General features: G+C 37.3%; 2 protein-coding genes across 2 annotated transcripts in view; one reads left to right on the top strand and one right to left on the bottom strand.

Moving 5' to 3' along the window:
• Nucleotides 1–2,633: 2,633 nt before the first annotated feature.
• LOC127640648 (BLOC-1-related complex subunit 5) lies at nucleotides 2,634–5,198 on the top strand. The gene is made up of 5 exons (XM_052123331.1): nucleotides 2,634–2,860; nucleotides 2,969–3,058; nucleotides 3,197–3,340; nucleotides 3,477–3,634; nucleotides 3,717–5,198. The coding sequence occupies exons 2-5, from the start codon at nucleotides 3,001–3,003 to the stop codon at nucleotides 3,942–3,944; spliced, it is 588 nt and encodes a 195-aa protein (XP_051979291.1). The 5' UTR covers nucleotides 2,634–2,860; nucleotides 2,969–3,000; the 3' UTR covers nucleotides 3,945–5,198.
• Nucleotides 5,199–10,362: 5,164 nt separating this feature from the next.
• The window catches only part of LOC127640453 (centrosomal protein of 290 kDa), a 39,526-nt gene continuing 27,412 nt past the window's right edge, over nucleotides 10,363–22,476 (bottom strand). Inside the window, exons 31-53 of the mRNA XM_052123037.1 lie at nucleotides 22,112–22,276; nucleotides 21,889–21,996; nucleotides 21,526–21,660; nucleotides 19,962–20,225; nucleotides 19,727–19,834; nucleotides 19,299–19,498; nucleotides 18,964–19,177; nucleotides 18,728–18,865; nucleotides 17,377–17,598; nucleotides 16,341–16,469; nucleotides 15,985–16,130; nucleotides 15,693–15,848; nucleotides 15,395–15,518; nucleotides 12,917–13,051; nucleotides 12,721–12,807; nucleotides 12,473–12,637; nucleotides 12,186–12,308; nucleotides 11,908–12,080; nucleotides 11,644–11,785; nucleotides 11,413–11,486; nucleotides 11,225–11,319; nucleotides 11,054–11,112; nucleotides 10,363–10,966 (exon numbers count right to left, since the gene is read on the bottom strand). Of these exons, the coding sequence (XP_051978997.1) occupies nucleotides 10,778–10,966; nucleotides 11,054–11,112; nucleotides 11,225–11,319; nucleotides 11,413–11,486; nucleotides 11,644–11,785; nucleotides 11,908–12,080; nucleotides 12,186–12,308; nucleotides 12,473–12,637; nucleotides 12,721–12,807; nucleotides 12,917–13,051; nucleotides 15,395–15,518; nucleotides 15,693–15,848; nucleotides 15,985–16,130; nucleotides 16,341–16,469; nucleotides 17,377–17,598; nucleotides 18,728–18,865; nucleotides 18,964–19,177; nucleotides 19,299–19,498; nucleotides 19,727–19,834; nucleotides 19,962–20,225; nucleotides 21,526–21,660; nucleotides 21,889–21,996; nucleotides 22,112–22,276 (3,351 nt within the window). The 3' untranslated portion in view covers nucleotides 10,363–10,777. The remainder of the gene's footprint in view (nucleotides 10,967–11,053; nucleotides 11,113–11,224; nucleotides 11,320–11,412; nucleotides 11,487–11,643; nucleotides 11,786–11,907; nucleotides 12,081–12,185; nucleotides 12,309–12,472; nucleotides 12,638–12,720; nucleotides 12,808–12,916; nucleotides 13,052–15,394; nucleotides 15,519–15,692; nucleotides 15,849–15,984; nucleotides 16,131–16,340; nucleotides 16,470–17,376; nucleotides 17,599–18,727; nucleotides 18,866–18,963; nucleotides 19,178–19,298; nucleotides 19,499–19,726; nucleotides 19,835–19,961; nucleotides 20,226–21,525; nucleotides 21,661–21,888; nucleotides 21,997–22,111; nucleotides 22,277–22,476) is intronic.

A 22,476-nucleotide genomic window follows, 5' to 3' on the forward strand; every position in this document is an offset into this window, starting at 1 on the left:
GTAAACAATCCTGAACATTTCTCAAAATTAAACAAGACTTTAATTTGTTAGAAAATTTGTAAGAAGACCACTCTATTTTCTCATTATAGTTTTATTAATACCTTTGTGTTGTCGTTTTATGTTTTATAATATGTGCCTTGTTTTATTGTTTATTCGTTCACATTTGAAATACCATGTTTAAATGTATATTTCTATTGTTCAAATACAAATAAATAAATAAAAAGTTAATGGTCACATGTAAACAATCCTACGTCATAGTGATGGGCATTTCGACTCTTTTCAGTGAGCCGGCTCTTTTGGCTCCCAAACGGCTCTTTAAAAAAATATATGTTTTGTATTTTTTCAAGTCAAACAGTTTGTGATAGTTTGACTATAATTGGTGTTAAAACAATTCTAATTAAACTATTAAATGAAATCATACTCTACCTTAACCACACTATATTTAAAAATGCATTGGTTTGTTATGAAAAAAGAATGCTATTAAACAATTACATTTAAAGTATAACTTGAAGGTGGGGGAGGGGTGGTTGTTTCGTGTGATATCAAAGAAAAATAAATCACAATTTACAAAACTGCAAACCCCACAAATTGAAATAAATGTAAAAAGAAGGATGCTATTTCACATGTGGATTTAAAGTATTACTTTTTGACGTATATAAACAAAGTGCATATACATTTAACAATTCAAAACTAATACAATCTGAACAACATAATAAGTTGTCTCTGCCCTCCCTCACGCATCTTTGGTTCATTGGTTGACACTGCGTGTCTGATTGACAGGAACAACAGGTGAGGCTGTTAGTCTGAGCAGACAGCCAGAGCGAATGTGTGTGCGCTTGAGCATTTAGGCCTATATTATTTTAGTTCTATTTCATTCTTTGAATTAGTTAATTCTATTCATTTAAACATTTTAATTATTAATACATTAATTTTGTATACAGGTGAAACTCCAAAAATTAGAATATTGTGCAAAAGTTCATTAATTTCAGTAATTCAACTTAAAAGGTGAAACAAATATATTATATAGACTCATTACAAGCAAAGTAAGATATTTCAAGCCTTTATTTGATATAATTTTGATGATTATGGCTTACAGCTTATGAAAACCCCAAAGTCAGAATCTCAGAAAATTAGAATATTGTGAAAAGGTTTAGTATTGTAGGCTCAAAGTGTCACACTCTAATCAGCTAAACACCTGCAAAGGGTTCCTGAGCCGTTAAATGGTCTCTCAGTCTGGCTCAGTTGAATTCACAATCATGGGGAAGACTGCTGACCTGACAGTTGTGCAGAAAACCATCATTGACACCCTCCACAAGGAGGGAAAGCCTCAAAAGATAATTGCAAAAGAAGTTGGATGTTCTCAAAGTGCTGTATCAAAGCACATTAATAGAAAGTTAAGTGGAAAGGAAAAGTGTGGAAGAAAAAGGTGCACAAGCAGCAGGGATGACCGTAGCCTGGAGAGGATTGTCAGGAAAAGGCCATTCAAATGTGTGGGGAGCTTCACAAGGAGTGGACTGAGGCTGGAGTTACTGCATCAAGAGCCACCACACACAGACGGGTCCTGGACATGGGCTTCAAATGTCAAACGTCTTACCTGGGCTAAAGAAAAAAAGAACTGGTCTGTTGCTCAGTGGTCCAAAGTCCTCTTTTCTGATGAGAGCAAATTTTGCATCTCATTTGGAAACCAAGGTCCCAGAGTCTGGAGGAAGAATGGAGAGGCACACAATCCAAGATGCTTGAAGTCCAGTGTGAAGTTTCCACAGTCTGTGTTGGTTTGGGGAGCCATGTCATCGGCTGGTGTTGGTCCACTGTGCTTTATTAAGTCCAGAGTCAACGCAGCCGTCTACCGGGACATTTTAGAGCACTTCATGCTTCCTTCAGCAGACAAGCTTTATGGAGATGCTGACTTCATTTTCCAGCAGAACTTGGCACCTGCCCACACTGCCAAAAGTACCAAAACCTGGTTCAATGACCATGGTATTACTGTGCTTGATTGGCCAGCAAACTCGCCTGACCTGAACCCCATAGAGAATCTATGGGGCATTGCTAAGAGAAAGATGAGAGACATGAGACCAAACAATGCAGAAGAGCTGAAGGCCGCTATTGAAGCATCTTGGTCTTCCAAAACACCTCAGCAGTGCCACAGGCTGATAGCATCCATGCCACGCCGCATTGAGGCAGTAATTAATGCAAAGGGGCCCAAACCAAGTACTGAGTACATATGCATGATTATACTTTTCAGAGGGCCGACATTTCTGTATTTAAAATCCTTTTTTTATTGATTTCATGTAATATTCTAATTTTCTGAGATTCTGAATTTGGGGTTTTCATAAGCTGTAAGCCATAATCATCAAAATTATATCAAATAAAGGCTTGAAATATCTTACTTTGCTTGTAATGAGTCTATATAATATATTAGTTTAACCTTTTAAGTTGAATTACTGAAATTAATGAACTTTTGCACGATATTCTAATTTTTCGAGTTTCACCTGTATATTTGTATTAATAGATCCGGCTCTTCTTATATGCGAGCTGGCTCCCAACGTTCACCTACAAGAGACGACTCTTAGAGCCGACTCGTTCGCGAACGACCCATAACTATCATCATTGACGTCATCATTGTGCGTCCCCTGTCACCAGACCGGATGTTTTATCTTTACCTTCAGTGATTATATCGTATTTGCGAGAAATACTAGTTTATAAGCACTCACGATTATGATTTAACATGTCGCTCTGCGTATAAGTTACAATGTAAGACGTTATTCAGCTTTCCATTCAGCATTTCCTTCTTTAACCAACTAAATGGTCAACCGAAAAAAATCGGAACAGCAGTCAAACAGCTAAATAAAACAAAATCAAAGTAAGTAAATCATACATGTTTGCACATTTATGTAGTAAAGGCATCAATTAGTTTAGATTACGCATATTTTTATTTTACAAATGTGTGTTTTGTTTGCTATTTGTTCAGCGCTTGTGTTGACAGCAGAGATAAAGTGCACAATGGGTGCTGAACAGAGTGGAGATGCTGAACATAAACATTCAGACTTTAGTGCTTCAGGTACAGAACATTTGATCTGTGCTTTAGGATACTGTGTTGTGTTATATGTTAAACATGGATGGTGATCATTATACTCTGTCATATTCTGTGTGTCCTCATCATTGTCCATCTGTAAATTCCACCTTATTGTTGTTGCAGTTGTACCCTCTCCAGCCAAGCAAAAAGCGAAAATGGATGACATAGTAGTCGTTGCCCAAGGAACTCAGTCATTACGGAACATCCATAATGATCCAGATGTCATAAAGCTACAAGAAATTCCCACCTTCCAACCTCTTCTTAAAGGTACAGAGCAGTTCACAGGCCAACTAACTACTGGACACGGACAGATAGTATTGTATTCTCCTAATTGATTTGAAGTCATTAAGTTGCTAATCAGGTAACTTAAAATTATATCCTAAAATTGCTGTCATCTTCTCAGGTGTGCTCAGTGGTCAGACCTCCCCCAGCACTGTCTGTCTGGAGAAGTTGGATTCTGCACAGGTACTGCAGCTGTGTGTCCGATACCAGGATCATCTGCACCAGTGTGCAGAGGCTGTAGCTTTTGACCAGACTGCTCTGGTTAAGAGGATAAAAGAGGTATTCCCCATTCCTTTCTACTGAATGTGTCTGTTTCTCTAGGCCAACTGTAAAATGTATTTTTTGGTTATTCCATGGCTAGATGGATCTGTCAGTGGAGGCGCTATTCAGCATCATGCAGGAGAGGCAAAAGCGTTACGCCAAGTATGCCGAGCAGATCCAAAAGGTCAATGAGATGTCTATGATTCTGAGACGAATTCAGATGGGCATTGACCAGACGATACCACTGATGGAGCGTCTCAATAACCTACTGCCTGAGAATGAGCGTCTGGAACCCTTCAGCATGAAGCCTGATGGAGACATCAAATAGAGCTCAGCATTAGATGAAGAGCAGAGATAGTTGTGGGGTCACGCCACTACATAGTGGGTTTATAGGACTGGTGCTTTGTAGAGACCCACTTTAAGTCACCTGTTGTTGGTACCTTTGGAGCTTTTCATTCTGCACTCTGAAAGGCTTACTGCCTGTCTGGATCTGGTGTAATTTGGCCACAAAACAAGTAAAATGGCACAAAATGGAAAACTATAATGCCAAAATGGTAAATGCTTGTGTATAAATTTACCTAAGTCTAATTGAGTGCTTTTAAAGGGCATGATGAAAAAGAACTTCTGCCTATGTAAATGAAATGTTATTTAATGAGAAATAATGTCATTAATGCATATGATTCTCTTCCACTTAAAAGGCTATTCATAGGTTGGTGTCACTGAATTTATTGGCATTAAATTGTTTATAAACGTTTTCAGGAGAGATGTATTATTTTCAAAGTATTATATATAATATTACATTATATTTTATTTAAATATTACTTTTGAAGAGGATTTTTTACAGCATTTTTTTTTTGTTATGAGATCATAAACCTCTCAGAGGACATTTGCTTAATATTTTAATTCATAAAATTTTAGCATTGAAGTATCATCACATAAATCTAACATTGGTCTCACTACAATCATTGTAAAATTCTAAGTGTTACTATTTTATTGTTTACTTTATTTGTACATTTAAAACTATTGGCAACATAAATGCAATCATTATTAACAGGGGTGTAGAAACAATAAGAAAATTCTGTTGTATTGAAGCTGTATTTTCTTCGATTATTTATCTTTATCTTATTTATGTATACATCTGTGTTGGCTTATATGTTGTTGTTTTTTTGGTTTGTTATTTATTTTCCTTCACCTGTGTTTCTTGTCTTTATGACTCAGTGATTGTATTCATACATTGTTGGATCTGTGTCATTTTGTACATCTTACTGAACAGTTCTGTTTTTCAGTAAAAACAATCCACCGTTTTAGCGCAATATGTGGACTTTTCAGACGGTCCCTTACCACACCCTGAACAGTTTTAGCGTGGACTTTTCAGACTACCCCTTACCCACTATATACACATTTTCAACTTATTTCAAGGTTAAATTATAGATACAGAACGATTTCTGACCATCTTAGGGGACAAATCGCGTCCCGTATTGATTCGATATAGAACGTATCATTTCATATTTAAATTAGGGACAATCCCATATGAGCGAAGTGTTGATGCAGAAAATCGTCATTTAATGGGGAGAAATTGTAAATCGGGAGTACAGCGTGAGGAGGGGTGGTAAACCTGGAAAAACCTGATCAAATCGGGAGTTTTTGCTGGTATGTATTGAAACTTCTGTCTTCCTATCTTTTTTCTCTGTTCAAAAAAAAAAAAAATTTTTTCTCTTCCAAAATAGTTTTTTTTTTCTCAAAAATGTTTTTCTCTCTTCAAAATAAATGCATGTGGTACCAACCTTGGCCACCAGGTGGCACTATCTGTAAACCTGTAAATGCTTTTAATGCTGCTGCTGCTATATAGTTGAATAATACATGTATTATTTATTTAAGGGTTTGCAAACCTTAATCAAGAAAAAATCAGGTTACGTATGTTTGATATGGCATTAGTTGTCGTGTAATAACGAGTTATTTTTTTGGTCTCTAAACACTCGTACGCCGTTTGCTCAGTGTTACATGGTAGAAGCGAAGGAATGTATTGAGTAAACAGGAAACATGGGGAAATTATTATTATGTCTGTTCTTTTGAAGTGTTAGGGGTACATCTGGTAATGTTAATATTGTTGTAAGCAATCTAATTTCTAAACAAAAATATGATTTATAAATTAAATCCTCGGGACTGGACGGGGATATCATGTGCAGACAGACGTTCATGGTGGAATTTCATTATAATATATTTTAATATAATACATTGTCTATGCTTTTGAAACACGCTGTCTATATCGTTGACATATGTGACACCTGGAATTATTTTTTATTTTGAAATGTTTGATCTGTCTAAACATATGCTAGACAGTTACGCCGATGAAAAATGCTACAAAAAACAAAATGGTGAGGGATGAGGAATCACCTATAGGCCTGTCGCTCCCCGGGTTCCGCCAGGGGGAAGATTTGAATTATAATATTTGATACAGTTATGATCTAATTTTTAATTAGTTTAGTAACATGAATCATTCGCACAAGAAATTACCTCAATACAATATGTAATTGTGCAATGTGTATACATCTTATTTATTTCACCTTAAACATTTCATTTTGATAAACTGGGCGTAAAATGTGATGATACAATTATATTTAAAAACGTATTTTCTTAAAAGTCTCAATCCCTGAAATTATCTCTCGTTATATCTCCATTGCAGTCGTCCGGTTGAATGTGCGCTTCTACTCACTCATGCATTAACATTACCAAATGAACCCCAAACATCTGAGAATGAATCAAGTTGCTAAACGACTAATAGCGTTAACATATTTAACCATTAAAAGCACAAGATTACATGTTTATTGATATGTAAAATGAAGCATTTTTTGGAAGAGAGACATTTTTTTTATAGTTTTTTTTTTCTCTCTTCAAAAATGTTCTCTCTCTCTCTCAATTCAATTCAATGGGCTTTATTGGCATGAAAGTTTCAAAAACCATGTTGCCAAAGCATCATATAGAATAAATAATATAAAAGCAAAATACATTTTGTCCAATAACTTGGACAGTATATAATATAATTATTAGTAATATATAAATAACAGCAATATATACATTATTATTATTTATTTGACCATATCACATCACATCACATTGTCTGTGTGTGTTTGTCCAGATCTTTCACTGTCCCTCAGGTTGTGGCATGTTGATACATATTGGGCAGCAAGATGTGCCCTGTCTCCTTCTCCGAGGGGTATTTGTAATTTGAGAGGTCATTTAGGTTTTTAAAGTCTGAAGTTTCAGAGTTAAACTTGTTTAAGTAAACATTCCTTATTTCTCTGAAAGTTTCACATTTTAAGAGGGAGTGCATTTCTGTCTCGACCTCACCTGTCCAACAGTGAGCACATATTCTGTTTTCTTTTGGTTGCCATGATTTTTTGTGTCTTCCTGTTTCAATTGCCAATGTGTGGTCACTGAGCCTGTATTTGGTTAGGATCTGTCTCTGTTTTCTATCTCTGACAGTAGAGATATTTTGCCAACTCATAATCTCTGTTTAGGGCCAGATAACATTCTAATCGACTTTGGCTTTTAGTTTCTTCTTTCCAATGTTCCAAATAGGTTTCTTTGCATTGCGTTATAATTTGGTTTACTTTGATTGGTGTTTGGAGAACAGTGTTGATGTGAGACTGGTCAAAGTGTGTTTGAGGGGGGACGATTAGTCTCAGCACCAACTAGGGGACTCTTTTCTGGGCTCAGCTCTTGGATATGGAGGGCTTTGGATTGAAGGGTGTCTCGGGGGCTAGATTTAAGGAGACTAAAGAATTTAAGTGCTCTCTTTTGAATGCTAATTATCAGTGGGTATCTGCCTAATTCTGCTCTACATGCATTTGTTGGTGTATTTCTGTGTACATGTACGATGTATCTGCAGAATTCTGCATGTAAAGATTCTGTTGGTTGTTTATCCCAACGTGTATAGCCATGATGACTGAGTGGACCCCAAGCTTCACTACCATACAGCACAATAGGCTGGTTGACACTATCAAATATTTTCAGCCAGATTTTAATTGGAATTTGGAGATTACAAAATTTTCTCTTAATTGCATTTAGGGCTCTTCAAGCTTTTTCTTTGAGTGTATTCACTGCCATGTTGAAACTCCCTGATGCTGTTATACCAAGGTAGGTATAACTCATGCTATGTTCAATTATATGATTATTCATAGTAAACTGGTATTTGTTTTCTTGAAACTTGGGCCTTTTTAAAAAAATCATGCCATTAGTTTTCTTCATGTTTACTGCTAGAGCCCAGTTTTGACAGTATTTTTGACATGTTTGTTAATTAAAGTGTGAATAGTATATACATGGTCGGTGGTGCAGTAATTTGGAAGGAAGCCAATTAGATTTTTACACAAGATGGCGTGTTTGTCAGGGAAATTAAGTATTCTTTTGTTAAGAATACTGCCGAATAGCTTAACTAGACAACTGCTGACACAGTTCTCTCTCTCTCTCTCTCGCTGTATATATATATTATATATATATATATTCTAATATCGGCTATGGTGTTTGAGCCCCACCTGTTTTGGCACGAAACTGTCCTCTATAAAAACAGATGCACAGACACCATTTCCTCAGAATTTCTTCATTCAAGACAGCGATCATCTCTTATCTAGAAGCCCTCTACCTTTGCCGTCGATATACACGAGTCAGCAGGCGGAATCTTCACGGCAGGGAGAAGACTCTCCACTCCCCTGCAGTGCTCCGCCTTAAATTTCTCCGCCTCGCGTGTGTAAATACCAGGAGATCAGCAGTTACAGAAATACTCAAACCAGCCCGTCTGGCACCAATAATCATGTCAAACTACAAATCACTAAGATCATATTTTCCCCATTCTGATGGTTGATGTGAACATTAACTTAAGCTCCTGACCCATGTCTGCATGATTTTATGCACTGCACTGCTGCCACACGATTGGCTGATTAGATAAACGCATGGATGATTGTTGGTGCCACACAGGCTGGTTTGAGTATTTCTGTAACTGCTGATCTCATCCGGTGAGCATGGGTGGACTGGCCATAGGGAGAACTGGGACTTTCCCCGGTGGGAATGGGCCACAATAAACTGAAACGGCATGATGGGGGCCTACATAATATTAGGCAGGTGGTTTTAATGTTGTGGCTGAATATAGGGATTTTATATATTATTTTCATCCATTGAAAGAGTTTAGGAGTTTGGAATGAACGGATGAAGCGCCACACAAAAATAATGATGCATTTGTGAAAGGATTGCTATCAGGTTAGATACTTTGCTCATGTACTCGTTCTCGCTAAAATGTCCCAAAACCACAACGCATCATGCAACTGAGTAGAGGTTTTGTTGTATGGAATGAATAGCAAGATTTCAGAAAAGTGCGAGAGTCCAGTATGAGAACCATCCAGTGCCGTATGAAAACGGACACATCCCAGGTGAGTTGGTGTCTAACCTCTCCTTCCTCTCAGACATCTCTGTGCAAGTTAAACTGCACTGAGGAAAAATAAAGGATGCTAATAGCAAATTATATTTTTTGACAGGGTGGGTTCCAGTTGATTACATCAACAAATATTACTGATGGCACGCCTCTGTGGTCAACTGTAATGCTGGAACTGCACATGTCTTGAGGACACATGAAGGATTTCTTGAAATCGTCAGCGTTCCTCTTGCAGACCTCATGGAGCAAACCCTAGAGCTTATCAGGACCAATGTTAATGGAAATCCATATGGCAAGTTTTATAAAACGAACGGTATAGAAGAAACTAGATAGGTAAAGTTGTCAAGACAAACTTTGATGATGGCTTGAAAAAGCCTTGTCTGAAAGTTTAATCTATTTAAAATTTTTTGAAGTTTGATGGATAAACAGATATTACAGTAAGACAAACTGCCATCAAGATAGATATTCAGACAGACTGTCAGTTAGTAAGATAAACCGTCAGAGAGAGAGCAACTTAGTTAAAGGCCTTGTGTGGGTTTGTTTAAATTAGAATTTTTGACATTTCGAGTTAATGTGTTTTCCATTTGCCTATTTGATTATTCAGTCAATGTAAGTCTGTAGTATTTCTTTCTGATATTTTATCATCAGAAAAAATTTGGAATTCTATAGGTTTGGTAAGGAACTGATGTGGAATACTGTAGATTATGGAAGTAAGAGACTGATGGGAATTTTATAAATTTGGGAAATACGTAACTGATGTGGAATTCTGTACATTTGGGATGTAACTGATGTAGAATTCTGTAGGTTTGGGAAGTAATTAATTGATGTGGAATTCTGTAGATTTGGGAAGTAAGTAACTGATGTGGAATTCTGTAGATTTGGGAAGTAAGTAACTGATGTGGAATTCTGTAGGTTTGGGAAGTAACTTATGTAGAATTCTGTAGGTTTGGGAAGTAATTAACTGATGTGGAATTCTGTAGGTTTGGGAAGTAAGTAACTGATGTGGAATTCTGTAGATTTGGAAAGAAAGTAACTGATATGGAATTCTGTAGGTTTGGGAAGTATGTTAACTGATGTTGAATTCTATACATTTGGGATATAACTGATGTAGGATTCTGTAGGTTTGGTAAGTTACTGAGTTGGAATTCTGTAGATTTGGGAAGTAACTACTGTAGGATTTTATAGGTTTGGGAAGTGAGTAACTGATGTGGAATTCTGAAGATTTGGGAGTACATGACAGTCTATTTTGAGTTATTGCTTCAATATCTTGTGCTTTTAGATAGTGAGAGTGTTTCTTTTTAATTCTTTTTTTTTTAATGTTCAAGTATGTTCCAGAAAACTGTTAAACAATATGTAAATAAATACAATGGAAAACCAAAAATCCCAAAGTAAATAGTAACACAGCCATGAAGTTAAAAGCAATGCTTTGACGATGCTTTATGTTTAAAAAAATGTGACAACGCAAACTCTGCAGTTAATGTGAATAAATTGCTAGAAAGGCCATAAAACTAAAATATTCTAAGACTTAACTTTATACGAAAATGTATAAATAAATATATTGTACAAAAAATAACTAAGCAACCATTTAAAAAAACAAAAAACAAAAAAAAACACTAACTTATATAAAGCTATGCAAGTTCCCACATTATCAGTGTACATATTTGGTTCTAATTGAGTAGTAACAATAATATTTACAACTTAAGTCATCTTGTCCTTTACTTTAAATTAATTGATGTCTGTTAGCTGATAGATACGTCTACTGGAATTTCAACCACCACTCCAAACTGATCCGACAGTTTCTTCAACTGTTCCTCAAGGACAATGTTTTTCTTCACCTCCAGATTGTAATTGAACTTCAGATCTTCAAGCTCCTCGAAAAATGTTGGGTCAAAGTTTTCCAGCTCTCGGGTCAGCTTTCTCACTTCATCCTTCAAAAATAAAAGCAGCCATTTATGAAGTTAGACTGGAGATTTTAAAAACATCAGATAATTTTAAATGTTTTCAAGCAGAGATACCTGTAATTTCTTCCTTTCATTATTTGCTGTCTTAATTTGTTCCTGTAGCTCACTGTATCCTAGAAAGAAAAAATAGTCTTTTTACAAAATTACAGATTGTTCCATGTTTTACGTAATCTAACAACCCTGTCAAGAACAATATGATTTAGTCAAAAATATGAATGATCTTACCTGGCCCTGCTTTGCTGGTGCCAAACAGCTCATCGTATCTTTGGATCTGGTGAAGAAGTTGTGCTTTCTCCCTCTCAAGTTGTTTATTGGCCAATCTAAATAGGTCAAATTTGGTGAAGAACGAGATAAGTTGTCTTCTGTGAAAACATTTCATATTTTGGTAGGCTTTTCCCTCTTAAACACTTTACCTTACTGACTGATACTCTTTAGCAAGGCCTTCATCAGTTGTTGCTTCTATTGGGATGTTTTTTAGGAGCTCCACCTGCTGACACATATTAGCTAATTAGATCTCTATGGAAAAGCAAAGGTGCCCCATCATATTCTATTTTTGTACACATTCTAGTGAAGGAACAATGTGAGTTTAATGATTGATTGATTGATTGATTGACTGAATAATAATAGAGAGTTCAGAGTCTTACTTGCTTCTTTAACTGGCTGACATTGAGATGTGCATTGTGCTGCTTCTCATTTGCCTCATTTAGTTGCTCTTTCAGCTCTGATATGCTGGAGTTTTTCTTGGAGATTTCACTTTCAAGTACTTTCATCTTGTTTTCAAATAATCTTATGGAAGAAAAATAGAAAACTGATCTTAAGATGATTATACACACATATTAAATCAGTACTGCAATGCTCTGAATGAGTGTGTGTTTAAAACAGATTAGGGATTCAAATAAATATACTACCTAGTCACAACAGAAGATTTCCAGGTCTTGCTGTCTGCACCCTCTAAAGATGGCCCCTTAGACAGGGCTAATAAAAGTCTCTGGTTGGTCTCCTCAAACTCTGCCCGCAGCTTCTCATTAGTTAATTCAAGACTGGCCTTTGCAACCCTCAGCTTTTCTGCAGCCTCTGCTTCCTGCAAGTTGGCAAAATATATTTTGACACCTACTATCATAGACCATATTCATAAATGTTTTCTTAGCATAGAGGTAATGAATTAAAGTGATTAAAAAAGGAAAACCTTCTTAATATCTTTACGCAAGCGTTCGTTTTCCATCATGATTTTCTCAATGCCTTTAGTTTTTGACTCAAGTCTTGCGTTTAGCTGTTCCTCTAATTTTCCTTTCATCTTTTCATATTCTGACTGTAACAAAAAGGAAAGAATTTGCACATTATGACGGATTACTGTAGAATAGCATTTCTTCCAAACCAATGGCAAAGCTACATTCCTCAGTCCATTGTGGTTATACTTATAAAGAGAACACATTCGTATTCATATCATCTTTTCAATTCGTTCTCAACATGCACCTTAAGTTTCCCATGGTCCCGTTCCAATGTGGTTAGCTGCTCTTGAACGTTGCCCTCTGATGTCTTTTTTAAGCTCTCGTTCTCTCTCTGAACTTTCTCAACTACCTTCTTCATCAGCCCAATGGTCTTCTCCAGCTCAGGTATGGATTTCCCACTTCGCCCAGACTGCACAAGAAGGAGCATAAGACATGAATGTGGAGATGAGAAGCCAAGGTCTGTTTTAAGGCTGCACAGATGTTGGCACTTACCCCTCGGACATGACTGAGCGTCTTCTCCACTTCAGCTTTCTCTTTCTTCAGAACATTACACATCTCTTTGAGGTCAGACACCTGATCCTTCATATAAAGAGAGAGAGAAATAAAAAAAGAGTACAGCAATCCCAATAAGTAGACCAGACAGAATAAAGTAAACATGCAGGTGTAATAACTTAGACTTGTACTGTACTTTTAGTCGCGGTAAGTCCTTGTTTGCTTGTTCCAGTTGAAAGCGAATCTCCAGGTTTTCTGTGGACAACTTGAGATTCTCTTTTTGGAGCTCATGTTCTCTTTGTGATGGGGTACCAGAACCTCTGCCAGATGTCTGCAAAAACAATAAAGAGATGCTGATGTCATAAACAATAGCCAACTAAATGATACACACTAATGCACACTATCTCGCATTCCTTGATATGCTTTTCCAGGAGAGGGATGCAGATTTTTACATCTAAAAAAACTTTTTTCTAATAAAGGTAGGTAATTCATTTTTAAATCTAGTTGCAGGATGGAAAGTGTGCAATACAAAGATAAAGCTGCTATGGCACAAACTAGAGGTGGACCGATATATCGGTTTCACAGATTAATCGGTGCAGATAGTTTCTGTTTGACACTAAAGGTTTTCGGCAAAAATCAATGCAGATAGTTTTTTTTCTTCTCTTTTCTCCTCAATTTGGAATACCCAATTCCCAATACGCTCTTAAATCCTCGTGGTGGCGTAGTGACTCAATCCGGGTGGCGGAGGATGAATCTCAGTTGCCTAAGCGTCTGAAACCGTCAATCTGCACATCTTATCACGTGTCTTATAGCGCGTTACCGTGAAGACCTAGCGCGTGTGGAGGCTTCACGCTATTCTCCGTGGCATCCACGCACAACTCACCACGTGCCCCACCAAGAGCGAGAACCACATTATAGTGACCACGAGTAGGTTAACCCAACGTGACCCTACCCACCCTAGCAACCGGGCCAATTGGCTGCTTAGGAAGCCTGACTGGAATCACTCAGCACGCCCTGGATTCGAATTTGCGACTCCAGGTGTGGTAGTCAGCGTCTTTACTTGCTGAGCTACCCAGGCCCCCCTATGCAGATGGTTTAATTTATTCCTTCTTAGCCAGCACTGAGTTAGAACAACTTGGTTCTATGGTAAAATAAAAACTCTGACTGACAATATTCATCCTTATTTTATTCCTCACTTCAATGAAAATTCTGTAATTTTTCAAAATCAAGTGTTCTAAATTACAGCGAGTGCATGAAAGGAAAAATGCAACTATATGGAAACTTGATTTTCGTTGCACAATAAACTGCATCAAGGATATTATTCATTTTGAGCTCTTGAAGCTTCTATGTCTGAGCCTGTCATAGTTAGAAAAGGCTAAGAAAAGGTTTCAATATTAAATAAATCAATTTTTAAAACTATTGGCTGATTAATCAGTTATAGGTCTTTTCCACCATCTTAGTTATAATTATTGCCAAAATACACTATCGGTCAACCTCTAGCACAAATGCAGACACAAATCCATAAAATCACAAGCTGAAAACCAGCACAACTATAGTGTGGGCAACTGGAAACTTTACAGAAGCATTTAGCTGGGAAATCCTATGGACCACTGCGTAAGGTACCTTGTGAGATTTTCAAACTTTCATTTTGCTATTCTTTGTCTGTTCTTTGTAACAATGGAATGTAGCTTCTGATTCTAATGGCCCAAGAATGCTGTCGGTCACATCAAGTTCATTCTTAGTCAAATCTGTGTTTAGTTCCTTAGTAAGGGAACCTTAAAAGTCTGCACTTAAAATAGCGCTTGGATCGACAAAGGATCTGGCTCTGTGACAAAGGACTTGGTTTTCTCCTCGGCCATTGGTTCCTCAGACGTCTGTTTTGAATTAGAGGTCTTCTCCCTGGTGAGAGCTTTTTCATTTTCTTGGCACTTTTCAGGTGCTGCAGATGTTTTCAAATCCTATTTCGGTTCACATTCAGATTTGAATGTCTGAGCATGGTGTTCTTCAGATTCATCATGTTCTTGTTCCTTCTCTCCCTCTTGTTGGTAATCCTCAAAATGTTTTGTCATCTCTGGCTCTGTCTGACTGCTACCTTCTAGTTTATCATCTCCTGAAGCCTTGTCCATCATCTCCTCACCAACAATCTTGAGTTCAGCTGCTATATACTCTTGACACAGAGACTCATCTGGTATTTCTTTATCAACAGATCCATCTTTATGATTTGCTTCTTCTCGTTCACTTTTGTCAGTGTTCAACAAATCTTCTGCTACATTTTCAGCACTCTTCCCTACAGTCACTGATTTGTCTTCATTTTCCTCTGCTCTGCTTTCTTCAGTTGCACTTAGATCTATTGTTCTGAAGTAAGTTTGAGTTTCTTTGTCTGCCATTTTCCTTTCAGTTACTCTGTCTTTTGATTCAGAGATTTTGTTTGTTAATAAAGAGGACTGAGTTTGTTCGGATTCACTGACATCGAAAGTCATAGGACAAACAACGTTTAAGGACAAACCAAGATGAGATGGTGATGCCACATGTTTGTCCTTCATTATCAGAGGAGGAAAGGAGATATGGAGAAAGAAAGAGGGTTAAAAGGAAGTGTGAGAGTGAATTTAGTGAACAGAGATGGGTGACATTTATTGGCAAGATGTTTAATTGCAATTTAGGAAGTTGCACCTACAGAAGGTCTGGATGGGGGCTCCTTGGACAGTTGGTTCTCCAAGGAGTGAAGTTTCTCCTCAAGATAACGGTTCCGGATGGTGATGTCCTCCATTGCAGCATCACGCGGTAAAGCCTGCTGCTGCCTAAACCACCAACCGGACACATTCAAATTACTTAAAAATAACTACATTTTTCAATTCCAATCAACAAAAAAGCAAATTTTTATGAAGTAAACACTATTGACAATGATGAACACAATGAAAGTTGATGGCTTTTGAAGAGTTTTAGGGATGGAAACCAAAAATAGCAGATCATACTTTATGAATTTGATTTTCTGCTCCAATTCAGCATTTCTTGTTTTCAGTTCCTCAACCTCCCTGTCCACCTCGAGGGTCCGTGCACCAACAACCTGGTCTGCCGTCACTCCTCTAGTCTTGAGTTTCTTCTGCAGGCTCACTTTCTCCTGCTCCAATCTTCATGAACATCAGAAAACATACAGTAAATAAGTGATCGGAAATCTTTCTTTTAATCCCACTACTCTACTAAATATTAAAGTCCAATGTTAACATTTATCAAACAAATTTAAGTACTAAGTATCATGGCACTGACCTGCCATAAAGTTCTTTGACGGTTGCTAATTGTTTGGACAGACAATCCGTTTCCTTTTCCTTCTCCTTGAGAACATTACGCACCTTCTCCATCCTGGCTTGCCACTTTTTACCCTCCTCCCACCTCACAATTTCTTCTTTAGAGGACTGCAAATACAAAAACAGTCTATAAATGCAATGCATGAAAATTCATACCTGTTTCATACCTCTATGTCTCAGGTTTTTGACAGTCAAAACAGAAATGATAACATATTCTCTAACAAGCACAAATAAAAACTTTTGAAAAGATGTAGTGACCCTTATGAAGGAGAGGTCTTTTTCTGTAACATTGATGTATACAGTAAGATTGTTGTTCACCTTGTCTTCCTTCAGTACAGTCCTTTTGTCTGTGGGCTCTGAGACACTCTTCCTGTCCATTTCCTGCTCTAACTTACGGATCTTTTTCTGCAGAGCTTCTACAGTGGGACCATCACTCTCAACCTGAGCCTACACATACACACCAAATAAACATGCATAAAACAGAGACACATTTAAGAAACATATCCTTATAACACTTATTTTTATTGTCATGTATTATTTGTTATTATATATTTAGCAATATCTCAAATAAAATAAATAAATAAAAAATAAATAAAGAATGAGTAAGTGACCCTAAACTTATGAACCTGTAGTGTAATTCTAATGAACAGTGTACTTAAAGTGCAAATATTTTGTGGAGCTGCATGTAATGACACAATGTTATTGTGAAAATTCCATGCAAACATCACTGCTGCATGCATGAGTGGAGCAAATGTGTAATTAAGCCTCTGTTTATGTTCTCCTAGGGGACACAAATACTGATTAGAGCAAGGAGCTGCACAATGGTGTCTAGACGCATTCACTGCCATAATAGAAGTGCTCCATTCATACAGACACTGTGAAAAAGCCCTTAGTTTCCAGAGAAAAGGCTGCTGACTCACTGTCCATGTGTTTTTGAGCCACTTTGGTACAAACACAAAGACCGTAAAGGGTCAGTTCAGCCAAAAATGAAAATTCTGTTATCATTTACTCTAATGTTGTTCAAGTAATCACAAGTATCACAAAGCAGTTCTAGTGGGCATATGTCGAACCCGTCCATAATCGCTCTCAATCAAAAAGTATACTTTGAAAGGCAACGCAGTCAACCGGGTGCAATCCGATACCAAATGCAGAAAAACTTAAAGTATAGCTGGGCCTTCAGTCATCCACTTTCATTTTATGGAAAATCAAGTATGGAACAAGATGAGGGTGCATAAATAATTACGGAATTTTTATTTTTGGCTGAACTATCATGGCGCTGGACAGATACAAACCACACTAATAATAATAATAATAATAATAACAACAACATAAAAAAACATATTAACGGTCTGACCTGTAGGCCATTGCTGAGCCTCTCAACCTTCTTTTTGAGCTCAATCAGCTGGTCCTCCAGGGCCTCTTTTTCACCCTGCAGTTTGTTCTGAGTCTTCTGGCTCCTCTGAAGATCTTTGTTCAAGCTCTCCAGTTCTTCTCTCAGGGAGTTTTCTCTGGCTTTTGCTGCTCGTACACCCTCCTTAGCTCCCTGAAGCTCTTCATTGAGGTCCCTCACACATGCCTGAAAAGAAACACAGGGATATTATATTTTTATAAACAAAGTTTGTAGGTTAGGGTTAGAGACACTGTCTACACCTGGAATTAAGATGCGTGAAGAGGTGATCTGAGAACGAATGGTCAGATGAGACACATCGCTGTTTACACCTGATCGCTAATGCATTTAATGTAATTTCTTTTGTTCAGATTTCAAGCAGAGGGTCTTAGTTTCATGACGACATCAATCAATATGTCTGCATGATAATAAACCGCAAAAAAAATCATAAAAGACAAAAAAGTGTGAATAAAACCGGCTTGCTGTTTCTCGCAGGTGCATCTAAGCAAAAACACAACAAATCTCTGTACTTTTAGTGAAGTACCTATATTAAAGGAGCTTCAGATGTTCATGCATTTCATTTGTGTCCCTGTATGACTTTGATATCAGAAAAGACCTGTGAAGTTCAAACCACTGTGTATGTATTTGCTTTTTCAAATTTTCAGATCACAATTATTTTTTTCCTTTTAAAGCCTCTAGTAACTGGCAAAGTTTAAACCCTTATTTAAGCACAGCGGTTGATTGACATGTGAGGGGTTTACACCTTTTTTGGGGGGGTTTACACCTCAAATGCAACGTGATTACATGCGTTTTTGACTACCTCCATATGTGGTTTTTGTGATCCGATCACAAAATGTTTTAGACCCCATTTAGACCTGTATTTAGTGCTGACTTTAGTGGTCTTAGGGTCTCAAGAGTTTTGGGTTAAGGTAAGAGTTTAGAATAGAATCTTTAGGTTAGGTTTTGGGGTCAGCTTAAGGGCCAGTTCATGCAGGACCCTCTCTTGTACTATTTCTTTATTGTCAGTCTATGTAAACATGCTAGATGGACATCTGAGACCTTTTTTTCAGCATCTAGCTCCATAGGAGCTGCATATTTAAGACGTTTTGTCAAGTGACAAGAAGTAAACTTCAAATGTGTCTCATACTACTGTGTTCTATTCCATTCTGCAGCAATGTGTCTAACTGTTTTTAAACCAAGAATGTGTTGTGTGTCAAAGGCCCCTTATGTACAGGTTTAGGATTAGTGTAAGGATTTTGTGTTTTACGGTTATCTTTGTCATCCATGGAAAAGTCATTACTGCTTTTAAATGGTTTACCCTCAGCTCTTTGGTTTGCTTGTCGACAATCTGCTGAACATTGAGGGCCTCTTCCTTCTGAGCAGCACTGGCAATGATCTGCTGTTCTGCTTGAGATGTCAACTCTGCGCGCAGTTCCAAGAGAGCTTTACTGAGAGCCTGCGGATGAGGAATCAAACACTGATCTTAGTCATGGTCACATGCAAACCATCAATAAAAACATCCAGAAAAATTCCACTTAATCCACTGTATGGTACCTTTAGCTGTTTCTCTTTGATGGTCAGCTGAGTCTTTAGATGCTCCACAAGGTTCTTCATGGTGTTGGATGGTGACCTGACGTTTGCCTCTTTCTGGGCCTCAAGCTCAGTGTGGAGATAATGGAGTTCTTTTTCCATCTGCGTGAGCTGTGCTCTCAGCTCTTCAGCCTCCTGTGACAGGCGTTTCATTTGGACAGCATGTCTTTCCTCCAGTCTTTGAATTAAAAGAACATAAATTGATCAAACAAATCAATATTTTTCTCAGATTTTTTGTTCTATGTAAAACTAAATTTGGTTAGCCTCTATTTAATTAGAGATTGCATTATCTGATTTACCTGGCTGTTTCTGCTGCATGTTCCATGGCATGTGCAGCTGTCAACTGTCTCTGTTGGTCCAGTTCTGCATTGACGATCTTTAGCTTGTGTGTCAGAGAGGAGAGGGAATTGTCTTGCTCAGCCACCATCTGTTCCATTTCTGCCAACCGCACCAGGTGCTTAGAGGTCGGTACAGTGATGGTGGGTTTCTTCATTAGCTCCTAATGAAGGATAAAGCCAATGCAAGTTGAGCACGATTTCACTGAAGTTAAAGGGAAATTATAGGTTTTATAAGACTGTAGCACTAAGTCTATCTAGTGGATCCACGAACACATCTTACAAAGTCATCACTTTTATATTTAAGATGTGGCTTCCTGAGCACAGGAGACCATTTCAGACATGCTATCTGGTATTGTAGTTTTACAAAGAACACTCTTTATAAAATTTACCAGTGCAGTCTGTTTGAAGCTGTCCAGTGATGTGTCCATGTAAATGTCCAGTTTCTGATGCAGGGTCCTGACATCCTCCTCATGCCTTTTGGCCATCTCCTCCTGCTCCTGTTAGAGGAACAGAAAGAAAATAATTATAATATTTGCTCACATTTGGCTACATTGTGTAATTCCAAACAATTATCCCTCATATGGTAAGTAATATTAAAAGCTAACTGAAAAAGTCATTAAGCACCTGTCGGGCCTTTGCTAACAGGTTCCGGTACTTCTTGAGAACTTCCTCTTTCTGATCCAGGCGGCCCTGCAGGTTGTTGATGGTCTGGTGGGCGACCTTCAGGGCAGGCTGGCTCTCGGAGTCCTCCTGGTTGCTCAGGTCAGCCAGGAGCTTCTCTCTCTCTGCAGCGGCTGGTAGGCGGAGCCTCAGTTCATTGATCACTTTGTCTCGGGATAAGATGTTCTGTTCTGCCGTCCACAAGGCTGCATCTTTTTCCTTCAGCTTCTACTCAAACATCACGATATGGTAATGCAAACTTTTCTTTGCTGAACAACCAAAGGCATTATGGAAAAATTGCATTGTTTTGATCATTCAATAGTTTTGTGAGCCTCTTTAATGCATTAGTTTGGTCTTGAGTGACCCGAGACCTCATTCCACACCCTGTACCTCATCCATTTTTTTGAGTTATACCAACACATATTTTGTATTCCTAAATCTTTCTCTATTGAATGGTGTAAAAAAACAAATTGCAACAATAAAGTAAAATATATTTTTTAAAACAAATAATTTACAAAAAGTATAAACGGTCATTAAAGGCCCTAGATATGTAATGGTGTCACTTTTTTTGCACTTCCACAAAACATATGTTTATTATTATTATTTCATATATAAATTACTATCACAGGATATATATTTCTTAGTTTATTACATGATAAATGAGTACTATATTAAAACAAATGAGCACTATATCAAGTTGATTTTCTGTGTGACAATGTTAAATGATCAGTATTCCACATACATATTATTTATGCTATACATGCTATTTATTACTCAAGGTGGTGCTGTTGTTTCAATGATTGGCTTGATTTACATTTGATGTTGCTATTTGATGAAGCAGCAAAGTGGAAGTATAGCAAGTGTAACAAGTGAAATGTATGATATGTTTATTGTCATTTGTGAGGACTACTGAGATTATGCAAGTTGTGCTTTATCTGTTTAGACTCATGTGTAGTTTATGTGTTATGTGCTCCTCAATATGTATTTGACAGCCAGTTGCGTCTCATGAAATTTCAGTTTGAAAGTAATGAATCCTGTTCTAGATGTGTTGTGTCATCTCTTTGATATATGAAAAACTACACATCAAAATATATCAGAATATATTCTATTCTATTATTTTCTAATTTTCATGAATTTTATTTGAAAATGTGACACTATATGTAGATCCATATGTGCTGGGTCGCTAAAGACCCGAGTATGTAATAATGTTTGGTGAAACACCAATGCATTTAAGGGTTATAAACGAAATGGGTAATATAATAAAGTAGCAATATAATAAATATTCATCAATGTTAGAGATTTTTTTTTTTTATTATCACCATTGTTCTGATTGGAAGCCAACAAGTGGAGGGCTAATTTTATATATTAAAAACATAATGTTCCTTTTCTATCTGTAGGGTTTAAGGGTTTAAATTTAATTTTAAACATGCACTTCATGATTGATGTATTGGTATCACTTTAAATTCATCTAATGACTTATGTAGAATATCACATGATCAAACTATGATGAGCAGAGAAGAGGAAGTACCTCTTCCAGAACTTTGTAAGTGGCTTTTGTCTCAAGGATGATACGAACATGCTCCTTGATTTTCCCAAGAGCGTAGTCTAACTGGTGGGCCAAGGGCTGATTTGGATCTGGAAGAGAGCCGGTGGCTTCTTCAAACTAAATCCGGATAAAAGCACAAATTAAAGCACAAATTAAAAGGAGTTAAACTGCATTTTAGTTGCCCATTTAACAGAGTACAGTAATACACTCTGAACAAAGAACAATCATCTGGGGTTGTGAAATTAAAAGTATGCTTGTGTACAAATTATAATAAAAGATCTCTAAAAAATATTTGCTTCCTGTATTTGACATACAAATCAGAGCTGATGGAAATATTTAAGGCACCTTCTGAGCTGTGTTTAGGATTTTATTCTGCTGTTTCTCATAGGTATCGAGTTGGCGCTCCAATTCCACCTCCCTCTGATCCCAGATCATCTGCTGCTCCTCAAGTAACTGACCCAAGAAAAACGAACAATTAAATATCACTGCAGAAATTATGTATGAATGTAAATTCTATGGAAAGACTAAGGCAAAATATCTATATGATGCTTGTAGAAGGAGGTCTTACATTATTCTGTTGCACCAGCTCCTCTTCCAGGCCACTGATGGTGCGTTCCTGTTCTGCCGCAATGTTCTTCAGGTACTTGATCTCTTCTCTCTGGGCACCGAGCTCTCTGCACTGCCTCATTTCCACAAGACGAAAATCTTCTAGCTTCTTATGCCACTCACTTACCTACAGGAGTTGACACATTTTAAACTTTGTCACTGAGTGTACAAATTTCCTTCAGATAAGTAACTTGATTTAAATGTGAATACTTTCCAGTGCATTTTAGTAGGAAAAACACAAGCAAGTTCATTAAAATATCAAGACAGGAAGGATCAAGCTCATTATTTTGCATTAACCAAAGTGAAAAAAGATTTTAGGGGGAAAGA

Source organism: Xyrauchen texanus, chromosome 49 (genome assembly GCF_025860055.1).
Source record: "Xyrauchen texanus isolate HMW12.3.18 chromosome 49, RBS_HiC_50CHRs, whole genome shotgun sequence".
NCBI classification, from domain to species: domain Eukaryota; kingdom Metazoa; phylum Chordata; class Actinopteri; order Cypriniformes; family Catostomidae; genus Xyrauchen; species Xyrauchen texanus.